We start from the raw sequence: 24,112 nt of genomic DNA, 5'->3' as shown, positions 1-24,112 counted from the left end.
TGAAGTGCAGTGTCTGGAAGCACTTTATAATCACATCAGACTTAAAAGTATTTTTAACATCATCCACATAAGAGTCACAGCAAAATCTTTTGGATGATCTAATACACTATTTAAGGACCAGCTTTTAGAACTTTGTCTTTCCTAGATATAGCCACTATATCGTGATCCCTGCATCCAATGGGTACGGATACAACTTTAGAACAACGTTTTACAGTATTAGTACAAACGTGATCAATACATATGAATGATATTTTTCCTGTAGTGTTTGTAAACACCCTGGTAGGTTGATTAATAACCTGAAAGAGATTACAGGCACTGGTTCTCACACAGTGAGAAGCTTCCTCTTGAGCGGACAGCATGCTGAAAACCAGTTAATATTCAGGTCCCCAAGAAAGTAGACCTCTCTGTTTACATCACATACACTATCAATTTCACACATATTATTTAGATACTGACTGTTAGCACTTGGTGACCTATATCAAGTGTGTGCAAAGCTGTCATTGAGGCAAAGGGTGGCTATTTGAAGAATCTCAAATGTAAAACATTCTGATTTGTTTATTAACACTTTTTGGGTTACTACATGATTCCTTATGTGTTATTTCATAGTTTTGATGTCTTCACTATTATTCCACAATGTAGAAAACAGTAAAAATAAAGAAAAACCCTTGAATCAGTAGGTGTTGTAAAACTTTTGACCGGTAGTGTACATGCTGTACATGTCTTATGATAAACTTGGGCAAATACTTTTTCTAATAACTTCAATACTTTTAGATGATTTAAAAAAAAAAAAAAAATTATAGGGCAAATACATTTTCTAATAACTTCAATACTTTTAGTTGATTTCACAAAAAATTATAGTAATGAACCAAGCTTCGGTGTACAGTACAACACTAGTTGCCTACAAATATCTTCACTCACCATCACTTCGTGTCGACGGAGTTTGTGTCTGGTAAAACGTTTTTACATGAATGCGCATTGGGCACAAAGTTCGCCTAAGAATTCGTTCTTAACTGACTTGCCTTGTTAAATAAAGGCTAAAATAAAAATAAATACAAAAAAGTGCACTGTACCCAGTATAAGCCACGCCCACTAAGATGTAACCCGGGCGAAGTGCCGTGTTTTTAAGGAGTCTTACGATACCATCCTATTTTACATGCATCCACGAGAGATGAACAGATAGTTAATACTTTACTGTCCTCAAACAGGACTAAGATGATCCCAGAATAGGGTCTACCTGGCCAACATGTAGAGGATGTGGTTCCTCATGTGGGTGCTGCACCGGGTGTTGTTGTTGACCACCTCTGCCGTGAGGGCGGGCCACTGGGGGGCGCTGGAAGGGTCACCATTCTGGGCGGCTAGGCTCTCAATCCACTCGGTGACCCTCCGCTGGTCGTGGTGGGAGGTGAGGTATGACCACAGGACCCCCGGGTCACAGGAACTGACAGCTGCTGGTCAAACATAAACACAGGTTGAAAAGTGTCAATTGCTCATTTAACTGCTCAATACAGTATTGAATTTGAATAAAAACATAATATTTCTTAAATATCACCCTTCCACACTAAAGTTGTAGTTAATGAGCGGAAGATATGAAAGTAATTAGAGACATAAGTGTACAAGCATGTAAAGTATGATTTGCACGTAAAATTTGTGACCCTTTTCAAGAATTGAGTCATATGTCACACGTCACTACTTCACAGGAGGCAATTTTACATTTTATTATTTATTTATTTTTTAAATCAAAATGCGTTCTTTGGCAGAAATGCCATCTGGAACATGTGAACTTTCATGTGCCTTAATAACAAATGTGTATGCCATCTGTAAATATGAATATAATTGTTTAATTATGAGCCTGGTTGGTTTAGCCATGAAAAAAATGAGGAACCATCCTGCTAGCCATATTTGGCTGAGATAATGGATGGGCTGGATATGCTGAGAGGAGTTCGGACTGCTCTGCCATGTAGAGTGCGTCTGTCTATAACGTGAGCTGCTCAGTATGTGGAGGTAATTCTGGCTACCGCAGGTTTTTTTAAAGACCTAACGTTGGACTGCTCTCTACAACATGGACTGCTCTCAACAACATTGCTGACCTGAATTTTTGTTGTAATGGACTACAACTACGGTGAGTGTGAACCGGAGTCACTTGACACAACGCAGGCCAAACCAGGTGTAACTACAAACAAAATGGAGTTAAAGGGGTAGCAGTCTGCCTGTGATGCGTTCATCCGTGTATACGGGTAAGTGTCTAGCTACATTTTCAGATATTATACGTTTCTAATTTTGTCAGAAAGTCATTTTCATTGCAAGTAAAAGCGTACTGTTAGGTAGCTAGCGAACGTTAGCTTGCTGGTTCTCTAGCTGACATTACGTGTATGATCTGCGTAATAATATTATTTGTGTATCAGAAAACAATTTGCATTGCTAATTATGGGGGTGATTACGGCCATCTATTGTATTTCATTAACATGTGTACATGTTTACATGTCTAGACAATAGTGACCCATCCACTTAGCTGGGTGGTTGTTATAGTATTTCTTTCACATGACCCATCAATTTAGACAAGTGTGCCTGGGTAAGAATAATATACAATTATTGTATGCATATTTTATCATTGTTATCTGGACACTTTCTATTTCAGCAACCATTTAACTGTAGCGTTTACACCTTCGGTATCCTGTGCATGTGACAAATAAACATAGATTTTATTTGATAGTGTGTTTACCAGAGACTGTAATAAGAAGAACAGCATGACCTGCACCAAAGTCAGATTAGGATATAGGCCAAGAACTAGATAAAGTGTATTTGTGCTACTACTTTTTGCTACTACTTTCACCACTTTTAGTCGTGAAATATTTGGTTGTTTCCTACATTATTCACTCTGTTTAGCACATGGCCTCACATGTGAATCCTAAAAGAGATGGGTGGGGCTAAGGCTTAAGAGGGTGCGAACAACGCATAATGGGTGCAGACAAAGAAGAGCTCTCCAGTAGGTGTACCAAAACATTCAAGGGACATTTTCTTCAAAGTGGGGTACAAGTTTATCAACTTTCAAAGCAGAATTAATTTCCCATTGTTCCTCAACTGCAGTAGATGATATACCATATACCAGTCTCTACTTTTGTCCAATATAAAAATACAATAAAAAAAAATTCTATATAAGACCCAATCGAGGATGGGGAGTCACATGTGAGTTGCACCTGTATAATCAGTTTTGTAGTTGCAAAAAATATTAGCAAACATGTAACTTCTTTTGAGAATAAATGCAAAAACACTCGCAAGCACGTAACTTTGTGTGAATAAATACAACACTTGCAAACGTGTAACTTGAAATGTGTTGAGGATGAATGAAACTAATTTACTAAAATTGCGACTGATTAATCTTTTTCTGTGAATCAAAATTACATTTGCTGATGTTGAATCTGCGCGCTCAGAGTTTTGTAACTAATTTAGAGATTAACCTGTGCCAAAATTATTTGTAGTTGTAAATCGTGGGGTTTGCACAGTTGGAACAAAAGTCTGTGCTTGTAAATGTGTGCAGCTCTGGTGGGCAAAGTTCTTTATTCCTACTAATTAGGTGGCCATTCTGGAAAGTGCAGCGCCGTGTTTCAACTCAGAGACAAGAATGCCAAATCGAGGCAAAGGTAAAAATCTCAAGATTAACTATCTAATTTTAGCAACATTTTGTAATAAATACACTGGCTCCATTTTTAATGAACAATTATGTGAACTGTCTTGGGCAAGTTTTCAAGTTTACACAATACCCGTTATCTAGCGAGCTAGCTGATGATTGCTAGCTTGTAAGCAACATTAGGCTGGCTAGATGGCTACATTAGCTTACTTTGGCTTTTATAAACTAACTGTCTAGCTTGCTAGTTAACTAGCTAGCTAACCTAGATGGTGAGGCTAAGCGTTCTTGATAATGTTTGTTTGTGTCTGTAGGGGAGTACTTCAAGTACTACCTGCCTTGTAGCAACCCTAGCAGCTAGCTGTATTATTTTGGTCTAGCTTTTTGAGAGGTTTCAGAGATGGACTGATTAGCATCCTTTCTCAAATCAAATCTAATTTGCTTGTGCTTCTAGCTCAGACAGAGCAGTATTATCTAACACATTACACAACATATACCCAATACACACAACTCTAAGTACTGTAGGAATGAATTAAGACTAAATACATATGGACAAGCGATGTCAGAGAGTCTGTATAGAATACAGTATATACATATGCAATGAGTAACTCAAGATATGTAAACATTAATTGACTAAGATACCGTAGAATAGTATAGAATACAGTATTTACATATGCGATGAGTAATGCAAGATATGTAAACATTATCAAGTGAATGAGATACCGCAGAATAGTATAGAAAACACTATATACATATGAGATGAGTAATGACAGATATGTAAACATTAAGTGACTAAGATACCATAGAATAGTATTGAATACAGTAAATACACATGAGATGAGTAATGCAAGAAAAGTCAACAGTGTGCCAACTTTACTAGGGGGAAAACATTGATCTGTTTGCTGTTACCCTCTGGACAGCAGATGCTTATTAGTAGTAGGCATGTTTATGTAACCTTATTTAGTCCAACCTGCTATGGTGCGGTTTACATTAATTGATATTCACACATTTGTTTTTTTAGTTAGAATTACTGTCACGTTATTGACGCCAAATTGCAAACCTTAATTGAACCTTTTCTATTCCAGAACCAATGGGTCTGAGTCTTATCACCTCTTAACTAGGTAAGCTGTTTCAACCTGGAACAACTGTTCTCCTGCTTTGGTCTGTTTCAGTCATTGCAGAAAGTCTTGAAGAGCAAGAGTGTGTGAAGGGTTTTGTCCCAGCCCAGCTTTAACACCGGACTTAAATAATCAACTTAACAAATCATGGCAATTGGGTAAGATTTGTAATCAGTTATGTGCTGGGCTGGAAGAAAAGCTTACAGACACTCTTGCCATTCAGATCTGGAGCGGTCCAGCTTTTTAAGTAATTATTCTGCACTATGGGCACAAATGGGGGGGGGGATTGTTAATGTCCTCCATTTTGGACTTGACCTTTAAAAATGCAGACCCGAAGACATTCAAGCGGAATGACATTGAGGGACACACACTGAGACAACGAGAATGACTGGATATATGATCTTGTCGCTAGTAAGTAGCAACTAACGTCAGCTAGCATAACTTGCTAGCAATGTTCAGTCCAAAGCCAGTCAGCTAATAACTTTAGCTTGCTTGCTATCAACTCAAAAATTGTCTAACTAATCCAATGTATTTTAAGTTATACATTTCCCAGTCGATTCATTTCTACAATACGGTGCCTTTTGGGCCACATAACTTTTGAAATCCATTTAGCTATTCTATCAGAAAAAGGACTGTTTTACTGTCAGAAAAATGTATTGGTCAAGCTCAGGCACTTACATTTTTTTAGGTGCATTTTCCAACCAGCACATAATCCTAACAAGGTGGAACCTAGCTGGGGGAAACGTTGTTCCGATATTAGCCATAGCTCTGAGTGAGCAAGATTGAGCTAGCATAATGGTGAACACCTGAACATGATTTTTACTTCTCTATCAAACATATTTCAACATTTTGAAATTTGGCTAATTTCTCTATAATTTAGCCTAACAGGGTAGAAATGTATGAGTGGTACATACAGACTAACAAGATGAAATTCAATGTGAGGGAGATGTGTCACGCTGTATGAGGCAAATGGTGGTCACACCAGATACTGACTGGTTTTCTGATCCACGCCCCTAAATTTTGTGACCAACAGATGCATATCTGTATTCCCAGTCAAGTGAAATCCATAGATTAGGGCCTAATGAATTCATTTCAATTGACTGATTTCCTTATATGAACTGTAACTCAGCAAAATCTTTGAAAATGTTCCATGTTGCATTTATATTTTGGTTTAAACCGCCCAGCTCTTGGTATAATCTCTTCCATTTTTCGGCATTGGCATTTTCGGCAAAATCAACTTGATACCCTTGTCAGATCCAAATGCACTATGGCTTTCTATTCATCTAACCCCGCTCAATCAACGTTAAAACCTGTTATGGCTGTGATCCCCGTACAGGGATCAACATCAGGGGAAATTTCAGAGTGACAACTAAAAATACAACTTCGTAACATTAAACATTCTTGAAAATGCAAGTGTCTTACACCCTTCAAAATATTAGAATCTTGGTAATCAAACTATGTTTAAAATAGCTATTACAAATCCCATGCTTTTGTTTGAGAAGAGCAATCAACAACAGAACATTTTTTCGCCATTACAGTTTTTACACATTCACATCTGAAGGTAAAATTATGACTTACATTCTGATATCTTGCTCTTATTTCTCTTCCTGAGGGTGCCAGTGATCAAATGAAGTGCCGTTTTCTTTGATAAAATCAATTTTTATAGCCTAAATCGAAACATTTTGTAAACCGTTTGTGCCGTGAATTCCATCTCTATCAATTTACGGAGCATTCGACGTGATTACACCCCGTAAACAATCGTTTATCTAGTCATGGTTGGTTTCAGTGCATTCCTCTGGATGTTTGCAACACAGCCAAACGTCATTGTTTTTTTTGTGGGGAGTATTGACCGAAGTGAGCTGATTTGAAGACAATGAGCAATGACTACCTTACGCACCAATAATTTTAGCGAAGCTTCAATGATTGACTATATTTCTGCCCAATGACCACTGATCTTCTTGAAATCTAGCTGGATAGATAGCCAATGAGCTGAGGTAAACGCCAGTATGTAATGGTTTTGGGTTGGACCACAATTCCTTGTTTGTAATCGCACGCGCAGGGAACTCCATTCTCGCCTTGACGATCAGAGGAGTTGCTGTAAGGCTTTTTACGCGCAGCTGTATTTCAGAAAGTTGTAGTTTCAACGATTTCATTGAAGATATGGCGAATAAATCAGGTAAAGCAAAGTCAAAGTCTAAAGTGAAAGTGAAAAAGTGAAAGTGAGACAGATTTTTTGTTTGAGGAATCTTGGAGTGTTATGATTCAAACTAACTGAAGAGCTGTTTTTGCAAGGACAGGACGTACTTCTGGACGGGTAAGTGTTAATGCCGTTTTATGAAATATAAATATATATATATACACATATTATATATAAAATTAAAAAGTTTTTTTTTTTTGCAATGAAATGTGTTTGTTTGTTTGAGTGTGTGTGTGTGTGTGTTGGTTGGTTTGTATATATATATATATATATATATATATATATATATATATATATATATATATATATATATATATATATATATATATATATATATATATATATATATATATATATATATATATATATATACATACACACACACACACACACACAAACAACAATGGCCGGAGTTGAATGGAACAGCACTTCACCTTAGTGACTGTTCCCTCTGCTCTATACAATACATATCTGTTTATTTTATGTGATGATAAAAGGCTCATACAATACAAATATTTGTTTTATGTTTTCTTTCACAGTGATAGCGACTCCGACTGGGAGCCCCCGGTGCCAAGCTGCCCGCTCTACCTGTGCCCCCAGTGTTCATATGCCACAGTTCATTACTGCAGGCATGACTGTGCCTCAGGGCCAAAAGGGCACAGCATGGAGGCGTCGTTGTGTTCTGTGTCACATGAAATGCACCACTTGTTCAGTTTGCCTCTGCTTTACATCAGAAAGAGACTGCTATGGGACATGGCACAGACAGCAAAACATTGTGACGAGGACTTCCAAGGGGTGTACTGTTTTTTTTAAATATTTATTTTCTAATATTTTTAACATTTTTTGTGTGTGTGTGTGTTAGAATTGCTTTTTGATATGTTGTATATAGTTATTTGCACTGCTGTATATAGTTATAGGTCATTTCACCACTTCGGCCACTTGGGTACATTTGGGCAACTTGTGTGGGACACCTGGGTGACTTCATGCTAAATGTCATGTAGCTCACCCATTCCTGAAGTTATCAGTCTGAAACTTTGCACACCTACAGTTGCCCTCTTGTGTTATCCATCAAAATTATCTCCAGCATCCTATCTGACTGTGTGGCTATTCTAGTACATGTGAAAGATGATACTACAACAATAACAAACAGAAAACGTATGCTCTTTCTTTCTCTTTTCTTCCACCAGATCTACTGTGTTATATTCTCCTACATTCAATTAACATTTCCACAAACTTCAGAATGTTTCCATTCAAATGATACCAAGAATATGCATATCCTTGCCTCTGGGGCTGAGCTACAGGCAGTTAGATTTGGGTATGTCTTCAGGCGGAAATTGAGAACAAAGGGATGCAGCCATAACAGGTTTTAAGAGAGTCCGTTTCTATGCTGATTTAAAATGGTAAGACTCAGAAATACCCCATGAAAATTGGAACATATTGTCTTCGGGGAGGGTAAATATTGAAATTCGGTCTTTTAGCTTTGTACATTTCTAAATATAAAGACCGAATTTAGCTTTGTATTCCACAGATGTCATTTAGAAAAACCCCATGTTATCACACAGGAACCTGCAGCCACTAGCTAGACTGTCAGTTGAGATTTGAAGTTAGCACCGGCGGAGCAGTAAAAGTGTTCTATTGAGCAGTGGCCACTTTTTGAGCATGGCTACAATGACATTCTATTTACTCTAATCATGTTAAATTCTAAGTAGATAGTCTGTAACTTGTGAAGAGACATAGGGTATGCGCCATTGTTTTTTTTTGTTGCAATTCTCTATGATGTTCTGAAAGAGCTGCAAAATCTGGACTCCTACAAATCAGCCGGCCTAGACAATCTGGACCTTCTCTTTCTAAAATTATCTGCCGAAATTGTTGCAACCCCTAAAACAACCTCTCTTTCGTATCGTCTGAGATTCCCAGATAAAGGACTGACCATCCTACAGATCCTTGACTTCGGCGATATCATTTACAAAATAGCCTCCAACACTCTACTCAACAAATTGGATGCAGTCTATCACAGTGCCATCCGTTTTGTCACCAAAGCCCCATATACTACCCACCACTGTGACCTGTACGCTCTTGTTGGCTGGCCCTCGTTTCATACTCGTCACCAAACCCACTGGCTCCAGGTCATCTACAAGTCTCTGCTAGGTAAGGCCCCGCCTTATCTCAGCTCACTGGTCACCATAGCAGCACCCACCTGTAGCACGCGCTCCAGCAGGTATATGTCACTGGTCACCCCCAAAGCCCATTCTTCCTTTGGCCGCCTATCCTTCCAGTTCTCTGCTGCCAATGACTGGAACGAACTGCAAAAATCACTGAAGCTGGATACTCATATTTCCCTCACTAGCTTTAAGCACCAGCTGTCAGAGCAGCTCACAGATCACTGCACCTGTACATAGCCCATCTGTAAATAGCCCATCCAACTACCTCATCCCCATACTGTATTTATCTTGCTCCTTTGCACCCCAGTATCTCACCTTGCACATTCATCTTCTGCACATCTACCATTCCAGTGTTTAATTGCTATATTGTAATTACTTTGCCACCATGGCCTATTTATTCCCTTATCGTACCTCATTTGCACACACTGTATATAGACTTTTTCTACAGTATTATTGACTGCATGTTTGTTTATTCCATGTGTAATCTGTGTTGTTGTTTGTGTCGCACTGCTTTTCTTTATCTTGGCCAGGTCGCAGTTGTAAATTAGAACTTGTTCTCAACTAGCCTACCTGGTTAAATAAAGGTGAAATAAAAAATATTAAAATATAGATTGAATATTTCTTTATAAACACTGAATTAAATAATACTCTTATGGGTAAACACCCTACAGAGTAACTAGCAAGCAACAAGATATGTCAAATAACCGTCTAAAAACCACCTGAGGGCAAATAAATCCGATTTGACTGTTCAGACAAATCGCAAGGCCAGGAATCAGATTTGTATCTGATTTCTAACCACCTAAGAAGATTTCAAACCACCTACTTATCTAATCAAGGTATAACATTAATCTTTAAAAAATATATAGAATTTTTCTTCCACTTTGACAATACAGAGTAATTCTATCAATTTTAATCACACTTTGTAACACAATAAAATGTGAAGAAAACCAAGGTGAATACTTATGATTAGGTCTGATATAGTTGCTTTCAGTTGTTTCCCGCTGTTTCAATTGACAGGTGCTCCACTGTCATGTTGCACACTCTGCTATTATGTTGCTCAATTTGCGGTAGCATGGTAATTTATGAGGGAGACAACACCGAATGTTAGACTCAAACTGTTGATGGCTTTCCATACAAAGCAAAAAAATGCTGGTTAAATGACAGTATACTCCAATGAGAAGTGATAGATTTGTATTAAACATCTGGTAGCAGACAGTGCATGTCAATATGGATTTTTGGACAATATTGCACATCAATTTTTTTTTAACATCAATGTTTGGGGGGAAAAAAGTGACAGCCCTAGCACAAACAGAACTTATGCCGCATTCACAACCTATCAGAGGAACGACTTGTCAACTCGGAACAACAACTTGGGACCATTCACTTGCTAACTAGCTACGTAAACCATAAATTAAAAGTACAGCTATTACATTATGGGATAAATAACGTTTTGCTGTTGTCCTTCAAGGAATAATACACCCAAAACCACAAATTCCTATGATTTACAGGGTTAAATAATACTAATATGGGAGAACAATACTTTTTATAATAGAGCTCATCCTAAAAAAAAAAAAAAATGTTAACATTTTCTACCTCTGGTTTGTTGGCCATTCCAATTGGGGATATTAATGGGGAAAGAATGTTTTGGCATATATGGCGAAAATAATGCATGAGGTTAACACGGGCTTAGAAGATCTTATAACGTTTTGTTAACAGTTAACATTACCTTTATGAATTATGAAGCCTTTATCTGCTTGTGTTGATTACTGTACATAAATGCTTAAAAAAAAGTGATGTTATCTGATGAAGATTAGCTCGTAGAACAAAGCATATAAGATCTCTACTGAAAAAAATTGCCACTCTTCTGGTCTTTGTAAGTGCGCATTGCCTCTCTCATGTGAGCATGCTCTCTCGCATATATAGCAACCAGCAGGCAGAGACAACAGCTTCAGGCACTTTGAAAACGAGCACAGGCCTCAAACAAAGTTGTTTTTATCCTAATCTACTTCTTGGAAAGATGTCAGTTTGGGCTCAAAATGCTCTGAACACATTCGGGTTGTCATCAGATTTGCCCAAAATGTACAACCATTACTGTGTGTGTGGGGAAATCTGTAATATTCTGTCAAATCTTATCGCTCTCACACAGCCTCAAGACCCCCCAAGCCTATAAGGTGTCTCTGATAATACCAAAGTCAACATCAGCATGTGAAGTAGGTAGCTAACTGTAAAATCTCCAAAACAACCTGCACTATCAATTTAGGAGGTTACAATCTTCAATCTACAATGTTCAATCTACAATGTTCAAACTGCTGGTCGTGTGGCTCTGTAGAGTCTGATGTTGATGTGGCAATGCAACAGCCCCGCAGGCACAGTTCGACCACACACACACACACACACAAACACACACACACACAAACACACACACAGGATACATTTGTGTTGCGTGATGGTAGTTGAAGGAAAAAAATGGAGTTGAATAATTTGGTCCACTGTTTAGATTGAGCACATCTCAGCGAAATACAGTGCCTTGCGAAAGTATTCGGCCCCCTTGAACTTTGCGACCTTTTGCCACATTTCAGGCTTCAAACATAAAGATATAAAACTGTATTTTTTTGTGAAGAATCAACAACAAGTGGGACACAATCATGAAGTGGAACGACATTTATTGGATTTTCAAACTTTTTTAACAATTCAAAAACTGAAAAATTGGGCGTGCAAAATTATTCAGCCCCTTTACTTTCAGTGCAGCAAACTCTCTCCAGAAGTTCAGTGAGGATCTCTGAATGATCCAATGTTGACCTAAATGACTAATGATGATAAATACAATCCACCTGTGTGTAATCAAGTCTCCGTATAAATGCACCTGCACTGTGATAGTCTCAGAGGTCCGTTAAAAGCGCAGAGAGCATCATGAAGAACAAGGAACACACCAGGCAGGTCCGAGATACTGTTGTGAAGAAGTTTAAAGCCGGATTTGGATACAAAAAGATTTCCCAAGCTTTAAACATCCCAAGGAGCACTGTGCAAGCGATAATATTGAAATGGAAGGAGTATCAGACCACTGCAAATCTACCAAGACCTGGCCGTCCCTCTAAACTTTCAGCTCATACAAGGAGAAGACTGATCAGAGATGCAGCCAAGAGGCCCATGATCACTCTGGATGAACTGCAGAGATCTACAGCTGAGGTGGGAGACTCTGTCCATAGGACAACAATCAGTCGTATATTGCACAAATCTGGCCTTTATGGAAGAGTGGCAAGAAGAAAGCCATTTCTTATATCCATAAAAAGTGTCGTTTAAAGTTTGCCACAAGCCACCTGGGAGACACACCAAACATGTGGAAGAAGGTGCTCTGGTCAGATGAAACCAAAATTGAACTTTTTGGCAACAATGCAAAATGTTATGTTTGGCGTAAAAGCAACACAGCTCATTACCCTGAACACACCATCCCCACTGTCAAACATGGTGGTGGCAGCATCATGGTTTGGGCCTGCTTTTCTTAAGCAGGGACAGGGAAGATGGTTAAAATTGATGGGAAGATGGATGGAGCCAAATACAGGACCATTCTGGAAGAAAACCTGATGGAGTCTGCAAAAGACCTGAGACTGGGACGGAGATTTGTCTTCCAACAAGACAATGATCCAAAACATAAAGCAAAATCTACAATGGAATGGTTCAAAAATAAACATATCCAGGTGTTAGAATGGCCAAGTCAAAGTCCAGACCTGAATCCAATCCAGAATCTGTGGAAAGAACTGAAAACTGCTGTTCACAAATGCTCTCCATCCAACCTCACTGAGCTCGAGCTGTTTTGCAAGGAGGAATGGGAAAAAATGTCAGTCTCTCGATGTGCAAAACTGATAGAGACATACCCCAAGCGACTTACAGCTGTAATCGCAGCAAAAGGTGGCGCTACAAAGTATTAACTTAAGGGGGCTGAATAATTTTGCACGCCCAATTTTTCAGTTTTTGATTTGTTAAAGTTTGAAATATCCAATAAATGTCGTTCCACTTCATGATTGTGTCCCACTTGTTGTTGATTCTTCACAAAAAAATACAGTTTTATATCTTTATGTTTGAAGCCTGAAATGTGGCAAAAGGTCGCAAAGTTCAAGGGGGCCGAATACTTTCGCAAGGCACTGTATATACTTTGTCATGGCGAAATATAGACGGATGTCCACTACCGTTCAAAAGTTTGGGGTCACTTAGAAATGTTCTTGTTTTCCATGAAAACATACATGAAATGAATGAATAGGAAATATAGTCGAGACGCTGACAAATTTATAAAGAATGATTTGTAATTGAAATAATAATTGTGTCCTTCAAACTTTCGTCAAAGAATCATCCATTTGCAGCAATCCTCCAGCAATTACAGCCTTGCAGACCTTTGGCATTCTAGTTGTCAATTTGGTGAGGTAATCTGAAGAGATTTCACCCCTCCCACAAATTGGATTGGCTTGATGGGCACTTCTTACGTACCATACGGTAAAGCTGCTCCCACAACAACTCAGTAGGGTTAAGATCCGGTGACTGTCCTGGCCACTCCATTATAGACAGAATACCAGCTGACTGCTTCTTCCCTAAATAGTTCTTGCATAGTTTGGAGCTGTGCTTTGGGTCATTTTCCTGTTGTAGGAGGAAATTGGCTCCAATTAAGAGCCGTCCACAGGTTCTGGCATGGCGTTGCAAAATGGAGTGATAGTCTTCCTTTAAGATCCCTTTACCCTGTACAAATCTCCCACTTGACCACCAAAGCACCCAGAGACATTGCCTCCACCATTAACAATGTCAACACTGTATTTCTGATCAATTTGATGTTATTTTAAATGGAGAAAAAACAACAACTTTTCTTTCAAAAACAAGGACATTTCTAAGTGACCCAAAACTTTTGAATGGTAGTGTATGTGTTCTAGACAAGTATGCCCACACCATGTAATCAAATCAAATCAAATTGTATTGGTCACATACACATATTTAGCAGATGTTATTGCGGGTGAAGTGAAATGCTTGTGCAAAGTTGCTTAGGAGCTAGAAGCAGAGCTGACATGGCGATCGGGAGTGCAGGTATTTTTTTTTTTTTTTTTTTTTAAGTTTTATGAAAATGTGATCATTTGGAATTCTGACGTGGCACAACACAATTTAATGATTGCACAGGCAGACCACTTAGAAGTTAAATCATGGTGAAAATAAATGTTTTACCCTCTCATAGAACATAGACTATAACCAAATTGACAGGAGTTTAATTATAGGAGTGGATTTAGTGCAGAAAATGCTGTCATCAAATTAATTTCTGTTGTGGGTGAAGTCAGAGTTCAGCATGACGGGAAAGTCGGGGTCCTGATACGAGTTTCCAACTTGTATTTACCACTTGAAAGCTGAATGTTTTTCCAAATCGGGATCTCGTACTTACAATGACTCATATAGGGTGTGAACGCAGGGTTAAGAGAGTCCTACCCGAGTCTTGTAGGCGTGACAGCAGGATGGCTCGCTGGGTGTTGTGGTCCCAATGTCTGACCCAGTCCAGACGCAGCGAGCTCCACAGTGTCTGTTCTGACTGGGAGCCTCTCTGGTCTACCAGCTCCTCCAGCAGACTCTTAGACCCTGGGTCTGTCTGGGACATCTGAGGAACCCTGAGAAAAAGCAGTATACAGTACCGTATTGCTAAAACAGGAAGTGATTGCCATAGAGCAAGACTAAAGATAAATGATTGAGGAAAAAAATAAATAATAATGTTTACTGCTAACATTTTGTCATGTCATGTAAGCAGAGAAAAACAACTACTGGCATTCAGGGCCATGTTCATTAAGGACACAAAAAGGGAGGGACCACCTTCACATGTGTTTTCTTCTGTTTGGTGACTAAAGAACACGACCCAGATGGATACAGTGTCAGAAATCCTGACAGGAGAAAAGCACACGAAGATAAAACTGAAAAACCAAATGCAGTGAATAGTCCCGTTTTATCTCGTACCGTTGTCTGCCCACAGGGTCTGTGCAGCGCGTCTCAGGCACCGCACACAAAGCCTCAATCTGTTTGATGAATTCCACCCTCTGTGTCTCTTCATCAGACAAATAGCTCTGCTTTGACAACTCCTCCACCTGCACACAGTAATTGAAACCCCCCCCCCAAAATCTTAAATCGCCTCTGAGGCTGGCAAAAGGTAATGAGTTCAAAAGGTAATGTTCATAAAGAGATGTTGATAAGGACTATGTTTTTCAACTCAATGCAGTGTACCCGCTTGTCTGGCTGGAATGAGTTTTTAAAAACAGTCAAATCATCCAAATAATGAAAGTCAATGTTCGATGCGATCGTCGCATTTGCTCAAAATGCTGGTCTTACCACAAAGTCCCTTAGGTCCCGGTCATCTGTGTAGAGGCATATGTTATGCAGTTGCTTCTTTACGTTGAAACCCTGAAAACAGAGAATGCCGGTGTTTTTTTATCCACAGTACAAACAACAACAAAAACAAGGAGACTCCTGTTTCAGTTGCATGAGAAATTACCATTTAGTCATGGAGGACACACCAACATTCCTGCTGGGTCATGGGGTGTGAGTGAGATGCTAACATCATCCCTGTTTTCACAGACTCTGGGCACATTGAATAGCAAAGCTCTGTCTACGTCTTGTGGGTTATGTAAAATAATCATGCAGTGTAACCACTGTCAAGTAATGTTATATGATTGATGAATTGGTTGATTATATTATAGTGTCATGCATCTTCATGATGCCCAGCCCACATGGGCTTATAAGACACCGTATTTGCTGTATCCAAAGAAAACTGATCATACTTATACATGCACACAAGTACATACATACATACAGTTGCGGCAAAATGTATTGGCACCCTTGTATTAACAAAGAAATCCCACATTTATTCTAAAACAAGGTGAAATTTAAAAAAAAATGGATTTTCAACACTGCAGAACCAATTTTATTTTAAGTTCAACAGTTTTATAAAAAATAATAAAGACAAATGGCATGGATAGAATTATTGGCACCCTAGAGCTAGTACAGTACTCGTTTTATCTAGTGATGATATAATGTCTTGGTTTGAGGTGTTAGACTGATGTCACCTCTATGCTAATATAGTAAAATAATTGCTAGCTAGCTTTCCAACAACTGCAACGATGTATTTGAGAGACAACAAGTGCTCATTGTGCAAATGTATTTATTTTTTCAATAAACATTGGAAACGAAAAATATAGTTTACATGTTGCCAACAATATAAGCCAACCCCGTAGCTGTGCACACGTCGGTTTTGCTGCTAAACAAACAACCAGTTTATAGCCGCTCTTCTTTATTTATGGCATTGAACCTACCTAATTCAATTGCCAGAAGCAGTATCCCAGTTCTCAACAAGGTTCTTTGATTTCTTGTCAGGTGACATAAGGTTCTGGATCATAGGTGTTTTGGTCTGGTTATAATTTCTGAGCTTAGGTTTTAGCCATATATAAGTTGACCATTTTTCTTTGTAGCTAAGGGTTCAACTTTTTTTTGATCATGTAGACATTGCATTGTAACTTGTGTCTAAATATGTTATAGATCAGCTCCCTTAAATATGTCTGAGTTATTTTGTCCAAGGGTAATTGTGAGATTTTTTTTAGGGGTTCACAGCAAAGCTGTTGTTATTCTTAGATGAAAAATAAATAGTTTTGACATAGTCAAATAACTGAAGCATAGATTGGTACCTTTTTTTCTAATTTGGCACACAGAACTACAGGCTATGAATAACTTGGTGAAAAAGAATGGCACGATTGGCCTATAGGTGGCTCTGTTATAAGCAATCTCACTTAAACCCTCCTATTCACCACCCTGTTTGACCTAGAGACTTGAAACTTTGTATGTAAGTGTCTTTTCTAATGCTGACCACATTTCATGAGGTCTATCAGGAAAGATTCTCCTCCATCTTGGGAAAACATATTCTCATGAAGGATAAGTAACAGGTCCATGGTATATCTCTTAACTTAGTTTGAGAAAAGCCAAGGGATTGGCTAAGAGATGGCTGAGTTGACAAATCCAAATTGGATTTTACGTGTCAATTTAAACCACTGGAAATCCACTCCACGGTGGCCTATCAACTTGAAACTTGTCATCGCTATCATGGACATCCCTAAGATGAAGCCCACTGAATTTTGTATTGATATCTAAAAAAACAAGGAAACTACTAATAACTAATTACTGCATATGTAACGCTAATGCTAAAAATGATCTGCAATCATCTTCTCCTCATGAACCGTTCATCAGATTCACTTCACATGTTGTATTTAAACTTATGATTGCACATAAAGGAAGATCCTTCATGTTTCTACATGATAGAGTGCTTGCTTCGCTATTCAACTGATCTTGTGTCCTTTCTATCATCCTCTGAACACCGTTCATTGCTGCTCGCTGCTATATTGTTTATTTAGTTTTATATTATATTGTTAATCATTGTCTAACTACGAATATAAAGATTACCCCAGAGGTAATACTTGGTGGAAGCCCTTTTGGCATAATAAGAATAAGATTCTACCAACTTTGAACAACTAAGGGCAACCAACAGTGGGGTCTGAAAAAAAAAATGACTGTATAAAATAAATTCTAATACTGGTCTATTATATTGTATGCTACATTTTGGGGGGAAATTCAATTATTTTATACTAATACAATTGCTCAGAGAAAGAGATTTTGTTAAACAAGTAATATTTTTTTTTTCTCAAAAAGGTAGAAGACAACATTATTGACACCCCAGTTTTCAATACCCTTCGATACCTCACCTTGTGAGGATAACGACAATGAGCCTTTTTCTAAAAGGTTTTATGGAGTTGGAGAACGCATCCGGAGGGATCTTAGACCATTCCTCCATACAGAATCCTTCCAGAATGGATTAGTGAAAACAAACCGAACATAGCCATAGTCTCACCATGTTCCTGAGCAGTGCAGTGGCCTGCTCCAGGTCTTTGTGTGTCAGGCAGTTGAAGGCCAGACGCAGCCCCGTACTCCTCAACTCCTCCAGCCGCTGATCTGGCCTGTTCTGGCTCCTCAGGTAGGCCTGGGCCCGGGGAATCTGCTTGGTCAGCACTGCCCGCTCGACCACCTCCTTGACGCACACACAGTATCAGAAATCGGATATCTGGTCATTACTGTAGATAATTATGTAATGAAAGCCAATTGGGGAGAACCATTCTGGTGCAAAATGGCTGTTGTGGATGTCAAGAGTTACCCTAGCACAATGTGAAGCGCTTTGAGGCCTTTAGTTAAAAAGTGTGACATAAATTCAAGCCATTATCATGATTACCCATCTAGGATGTCGCTGAGGATTCATGCCCACTCTGCTCCTTGTGTGGGTATGTGCGTGTGTATAAGTGTGATTAATTTGAGTGGAAGAATCGACAATAAAGTAGCTATTCTGAAAGCTTCACTGTGTTTTTACCTCAGAAGAGAGGGAACTCCAGTCATCATTCTCCACCTCCTCAGGTACAGGTATGGGGGATGGGACAAGGGTGGAAGTGTCGCCACCTGTTGGCCAGGGAAACCTCTTCATGAAGGTACGCAGATCCGAGACGTAACTATCCAAGATCTCCACACACTCCTGCAGGTTCTCATCCAGCTCTGTGAAGAAAGAAATTAGAGAATAGGGAGAAACCTCTGTGTTATTGAAAGTTTGAAACACCCACCATCATCAGACCTTATCATGATTCAACATAGACCATACAAACTCAAGTTTGGTCCTGATCTCCTAACAACATCAGTACAAATCCCTGATGAAGGCCTATTGAGACTGAAATATAAGATTGGTACATTTATGGAGCATTAAGGTCACCAGTGTGTTGGAGTTTCTATTTCTATAGACTTTTCTACACTGAACAAAAATATAAACGCAACATGTAAAGTATTAGTCCCATGTCTCATGAGCTGCAATAAAAGATCCAAAAAATGTGAAGTTTTGTCACACAACACAATGCCACAGATGTCTCAAGTTCTGAGGGATGTTGCAATTGGCTTGCTGACTGCAGGAACGTCCATCAGAGCTATAGCCAGAGAATTGAATGTTCATGCATTAGGAGGCAGCACTCCTAATGCATCATGCTTACAGCAACTGGATGCTGTAGCTAAGCAGGTTGATGCAGTGTCCCCTCAAAAATCTTAAAGGGATTGTTCACGGTTTTTAAACCTTTTTTATTTTATTTACATGTGGTCATTTTATCCAAAATGTTTTTTGAAAGTTTGTTAGCAACCTCCAGAATCTACTGGCGTATGTAGCAATGAACATGGGTTTAACCTGCAAGCAGTGCATGCAAAAGCATGGGGAACGCGGCGAGAGAAGTGTCTTACCCTCTGTGGCGGAGAGGACGGCCCTGACTTGTGTGTTGAGGAAGGCCAGGGTGATGCTGAGCAGCTGTTCTGAAAATTGTCGGCTCTGGGCCTCAGTATGATTGTCTCTGATGGCACAACGCAGAAGGTCCAGAGCCGGACACAGATCCTGGACATCTACAGGAACAGAGAAACACTCATACTGTCATATCTGCAGTAGGATGAAGTTGCTTCCAGAAGCTGATCTTTATTCAGTTTTGCATGTTCCCCACTAATGGTTAAGGTTAGGATTGGGGAAGTGGAAGCTGATCCTAGATCTGTACCTAGGTCATATATGTAGGGGGAAATGTTGCCATTGTAATGGCTGTGTTTGCTACAGTTCTATTCATTACATTCTGGTAATTACACTGTCCTACCCATTGAAGGCACCCATTCATTTTTTTATATATATATTTTTTACATATACACTCCATAAATATTAATTTGAAGCTCATAATACACTACAGAGGTTGAACACATTTATTCTAGTCAGTAGGAGAAAACATCAACCACACACACATACACAAACAAATTAAAGGCATGGGGGTGCATGCACACAATTTCAATTACTAGGCTGTGATGAGACTACAGTGAGACATCATGTGAGAAGGCAATTACTATTAGGAGCGGTAATTCTAGCTGACATCGCATGAGGTATCTTACGGTATAGTCCCCTTCCTTTTTCTCTCACACAAACGCACACAAACTGTATGCTCACAGTTAGGGCTGGGCGATAGGGCCAAAATATCATATCATGGTATTTTTCACATTTTTGATGGTATTTTATGTTTTTGATTAGAGGATAGGGAGAAACCTCTGTCTTATTGAAAGTTTGAAACACCCACCATCATCAGACCTTATCATGATTCAACATAGACCATACAAACAAGTTTGGTCCTGATCTCCTAATAACATCAGTAGAAATCCCTGATGAAGGCCTATTGAGACTGAAATATAAGATCTGTTACATTTTTGGAGCATTATGCTCACCAGTGTGCTGGAGTTTCTATTTCTACAGACTTTAAAATAAAAGTTCTACATTTGTTTTATGAGTAGTTTGTGACCCTGGGGTGGCAACACATATATTCTACATTATTTTAAAATGGGTCTTTCCCAATTGTGATTGTTTTATACTGTTCAATTCAACTTTAATCTAAAATAGTTTCCTGCATTTCCTGCACTCATTTGAGAGCATTTCCACACTGCCACGATATGGGCAAAAATACTAGGCCTTATTTTTAACCAAATGCTTCAATTGCGATTTAGATCGGTGAACTTTTAGAATCATGGAAATAGAATGTTTATTATAATTCTATAGTTAGAATATAAATAATAGTGGGCACTTTGAATACAGTGCTTAACATGACAACGAATGAAAATGCCATGGGCGAGTTATTGTGACAGGGTAGGAACCAAAGTGATGTTCAGTGTTTCCTAGGGGACCCTATAATCTTTGGCTAAATTACATTTTTATTCATATAGCCAACATATTCATGCTTCGCCTATTCCTCTGATTAAGAAGATACTGTTGCACAAAAAACATGCCGATTCAAGCCTCCACCAGTACTGGGATCAGGCTGTATTAGCTAGCTACGTTTGCTCTGACTCAGTACTTGTAATAGCTTGTTGACTAGCCAGCTAACTAGCAATTAGCATTAGTGGCTAACACAATTTAGCTGAACTTGCTAAGAAATAACAAACTAGCTGTTTGCAGATGTAAGAAACACAAACTAATATTGCAATTATAGAATGCGTGTGGATTTATATTAAGATCAAAGTTGAAACAACATTGTTGTCATCAACATTGTTGCATGTGCTGCGTTGACCATGTAGACTGAACGAAAGTGTCTCGTGGTCAAGCAACAACAAATGCGCTCCTTGAGTGACCAGGTCTGTGTGGAAAGCAGCATGGAGAGAGAGAGTGGAGAGGGATGACTCAAGTAGCAAAGTAAATTATAAAAATAGATGTTACACACGGCGTATCACATTTAACAAACCAAACATTAAAATACCGTTATAGAAGGTAAAGTAAAAACCCAAACCGGTCCGTGCATAAATACCGGTGTATAGTAAAATACGGTATACCGCCCGGAACAACATACTAGTACACACACATACAGGAACGCAGACACAATAAAATACACATTTGTGTGTGTGTGTTTGTGATATTTATTTAATGTATGTAGTTCTGTCTTTGAGCTGGTGTTGTTTATACATTTTTTGTATTATGTCATGTTTTATGTTGTGTGGACCCCAGGAAGAGTAGCTGCTGCTTTCTCAACAGCTACTGGGGATCCTAATAAAATACCAAATACCAATACTTGTTCCTTTCTGTTCGTCAGCCACTCCCAGTGGGCTAGATTAAGGGGCTCCAAAGCTTTACCTACTATACAACGATCCAAGCAGGACTCAGGAGGCAAGGCTGATACGACAGACTGTCGGCCCAATAGCTCCCATGTGTCAATGCACAATATGAATCATTACCGTCGTAACTCTCCGTGTGTGTGCTGTTCATGTTTCTGTTCATGTGTCTGTGTTCCCCCAAGCATTTAATTATCATGCATGGTATAGGATTTGCAGATTACTTGCATTTACAACCTAGAGGGTCCTCACAGTGATAACCATTACATTGTAGCTTTCAATTTAATTATCAATGTATGCCTTATTTTCAGCCTGATTTATAACTCAGTAAAGTGTATTGACCTTGCAACACAATACTACATTACATAAACACGACAAATTGATGAAAGGTGTCACTTGAACTGTACACTATTTGCAAAATGCAATATTTGAAAAGGTACAGTTGAAGTCGGAAGTTTACAAATACATTTAAACTCAGTTTTCACAATTTCTGACATTTAATTCTAGTAACAATTCCCTGTCTTAGGTCAGTTTTGATCACCACTTTAATTAATAATGTGAAATGTCAGAATAATAGTAGAGAGAATGACTTATTTCAGCTTTCATTTCTTTCATCACATTCCCAGTGGGTCAGAAGAGTACATATACTCAATTAGTATTTGGTAGCATTGCCTTTAACTTGGGTCAAACTTTTCGGGTTGCCTTCCAAAAGCTTCCCACAATACATTTGGTGAATTTTGGCCCATTCCTCCTAACAGAGCTGGTGCAACTGAGTCAGGTTCATAGGCCTCCTTGCTCGCACACACTTCTTCAGTTCTGCCCACACATTTACTATAGGATTGAGGTCAGGGCTTTGTGATGATCATTCCAATACCTTGACTTTGTTGTCCTTAAACCATTTTGCCACATTTTTGGAAATATGCTTGGGGTCATTGTTCATTTGGAAGACCCATTTGCAACCAAGCTTTAACTTCCTGACTGATGCCTTGAGATGTTGCTTCAATATATTCCTTTCTCATGATGCCATCTATTTTGTGAAGTGTACCAGTCCCTCCTGCAGCAAAGCACCCCCACAACATGATACTGCCAACCTGTGCTTCACAGTTGGGATGGTGTTCTTCAACTTGCAAGCCTCCCCCTTATTCCTCCAAACAATGGTCATTAGGGCCAAACAATTATATTTTTGTTTCATCAGACCAGAGGACATTTCTTCAAAAAGTACAATCTTTGTCCGCTTTTTTATGGCGGACTTGGAGCAGTGGCTTCTTCCTTGCTGAGCGTCCTTTAAGGTTATGTTGATATAGGACTCGTTTTACTGTGGATATAGATACTTTTGTACCTGTTTCCTCCAGCATCTTCACAAGGTCCTTTGCTGTTGTTCTGGGATTGATTTGCACTTTTTGCACCAAAGTACGTTCATTTCTAGGAGACAGAACGCGTCTCCTTCCTGAGCGGTATGACAGCTGCGTGGTACCATTGTGTTTATACTGTCATCACGGACTAGCGACTCTTGTGGTGGGCAGGGTGCAGTGCACGCTGACCAGGTCGCCAGGTGTACGGTGTTTCCTCCGACACACTGGCTGGCTTCCGGGTTGGATGTGCATTGTGTCAAAAAGCAGTGTGGCTTGGTTGGGTTGTGTTTCGGAGGACGCATGGCTCTCGACCTTCGCCTCTCCCGAGTCCGTACGGGAGTTGCAGCGATGAGAAAAGACTAACTACTACCAATTGGATACCTCAAAATTGGGGAGAAAAAAAGTTGTAAAATGTTTTTTTTTTTAAGTGTATGTAAACTTCTGACCCACTGGAATTGTACAGTGAATTATAAGTGAAATAATCTTGTCTGTAAATAATTGCTTGTGTCATGCACAAAGTAGATGTCCTAACCGACTTACCAAAACTATAGTTTGTTAACAAGAAATTTGTGGAGTGGTTGAAAAATGAGTTTTAGTGACTCCAACCTAAGTGAGTGAATAATTATTGAAAAATAAACAAACATCAATTGCACATTGAAATTCATAAAGCATGTAATGAAATCTTAAAGACGCCTGGGCCACTGATAATCCCTTAAAATAACAGGGAGGTGTCGCCCCTGCACAAAGACCTAAAATAGTGTAGCATCAACATCATGGTCCAAACACACCAAGACAGACGTGAAGAGGGTACGACAACACCTTTTCCCCCTCAGGAGACTGAAACGATTTGGCATGGGTCCCCAGATCTTCCAAAAGCTCTACAGACTATTTACATTGACCCCCCCTTGTTCTTACACTGCTGTTACTCTCTGAGATTCATCTTATCATCTATGCATAGTCACTTCACC

The 24,112-nt window shown here is 39.1% G+C and overlaps 1 protein-coding gene across 3 annotated transcripts in view; it reads right to left on the bottom strand.

The window, feature by feature from the left end:
• spg11 (SPG11 vesicle trafficking associated, spatacsin) overlaps window positions 1–24,112 on the bottom strand; it is a 91,969-nt gene that overhangs the window by 60,550 nt on the left and 7,307 nt on the right. For 2 of the 3 annotated variants that reach the window (XM_021565598.2, XM_021565615.2), the window contains exons 9-15: window positions 19,414–19,569; window positions 18,512–18,690; window positions 18,002–18,178; window positions 15,439–15,510; window positions 15,070–15,197; window positions 14,554–14,729; window positions 1,235–1,448 (exon numbers count right to left, since the gene is read on the bottom strand). In XM_021565598.2, coding sequence (XP_021421273.2) covers window positions 1,235–1,448; window positions 14,554–14,729; window positions 15,070–15,197; window positions 15,439–15,510; window positions 18,002–18,178; window positions 18,512–18,690; window positions 19,414–19,569 — 1,102 coding nt within the window. The remainder of the gene's footprint in view (window positions 1–1,234; window positions 1,449–14,553; window positions 14,730–15,069; window positions 15,198–15,438; window positions 15,511–18,001; window positions 18,179–18,511; window positions 18,691–19,413; window positions 19,570–24,112) is intronic. The other variant, XM_021565607.2, reaches the window with a different exon arrangement.

Source organism: Oncorhynchus mykiss, chromosome 2 (genome assembly GCF_013265735.2).
Source record: "Oncorhynchus mykiss isolate Arlee chromosome 2, USDA_OmykA_1.1, whole genome shotgun sequence".
Taxonomy (NCBI): Eukaryota; Metazoa; Chordata; class Actinopteri; order Salmoniformes; family Salmonidae; genus Oncorhynchus; species Oncorhynchus mykiss.
This window is presented reverse-complemented; position numbering and strand designations above follow the sequence as displayed.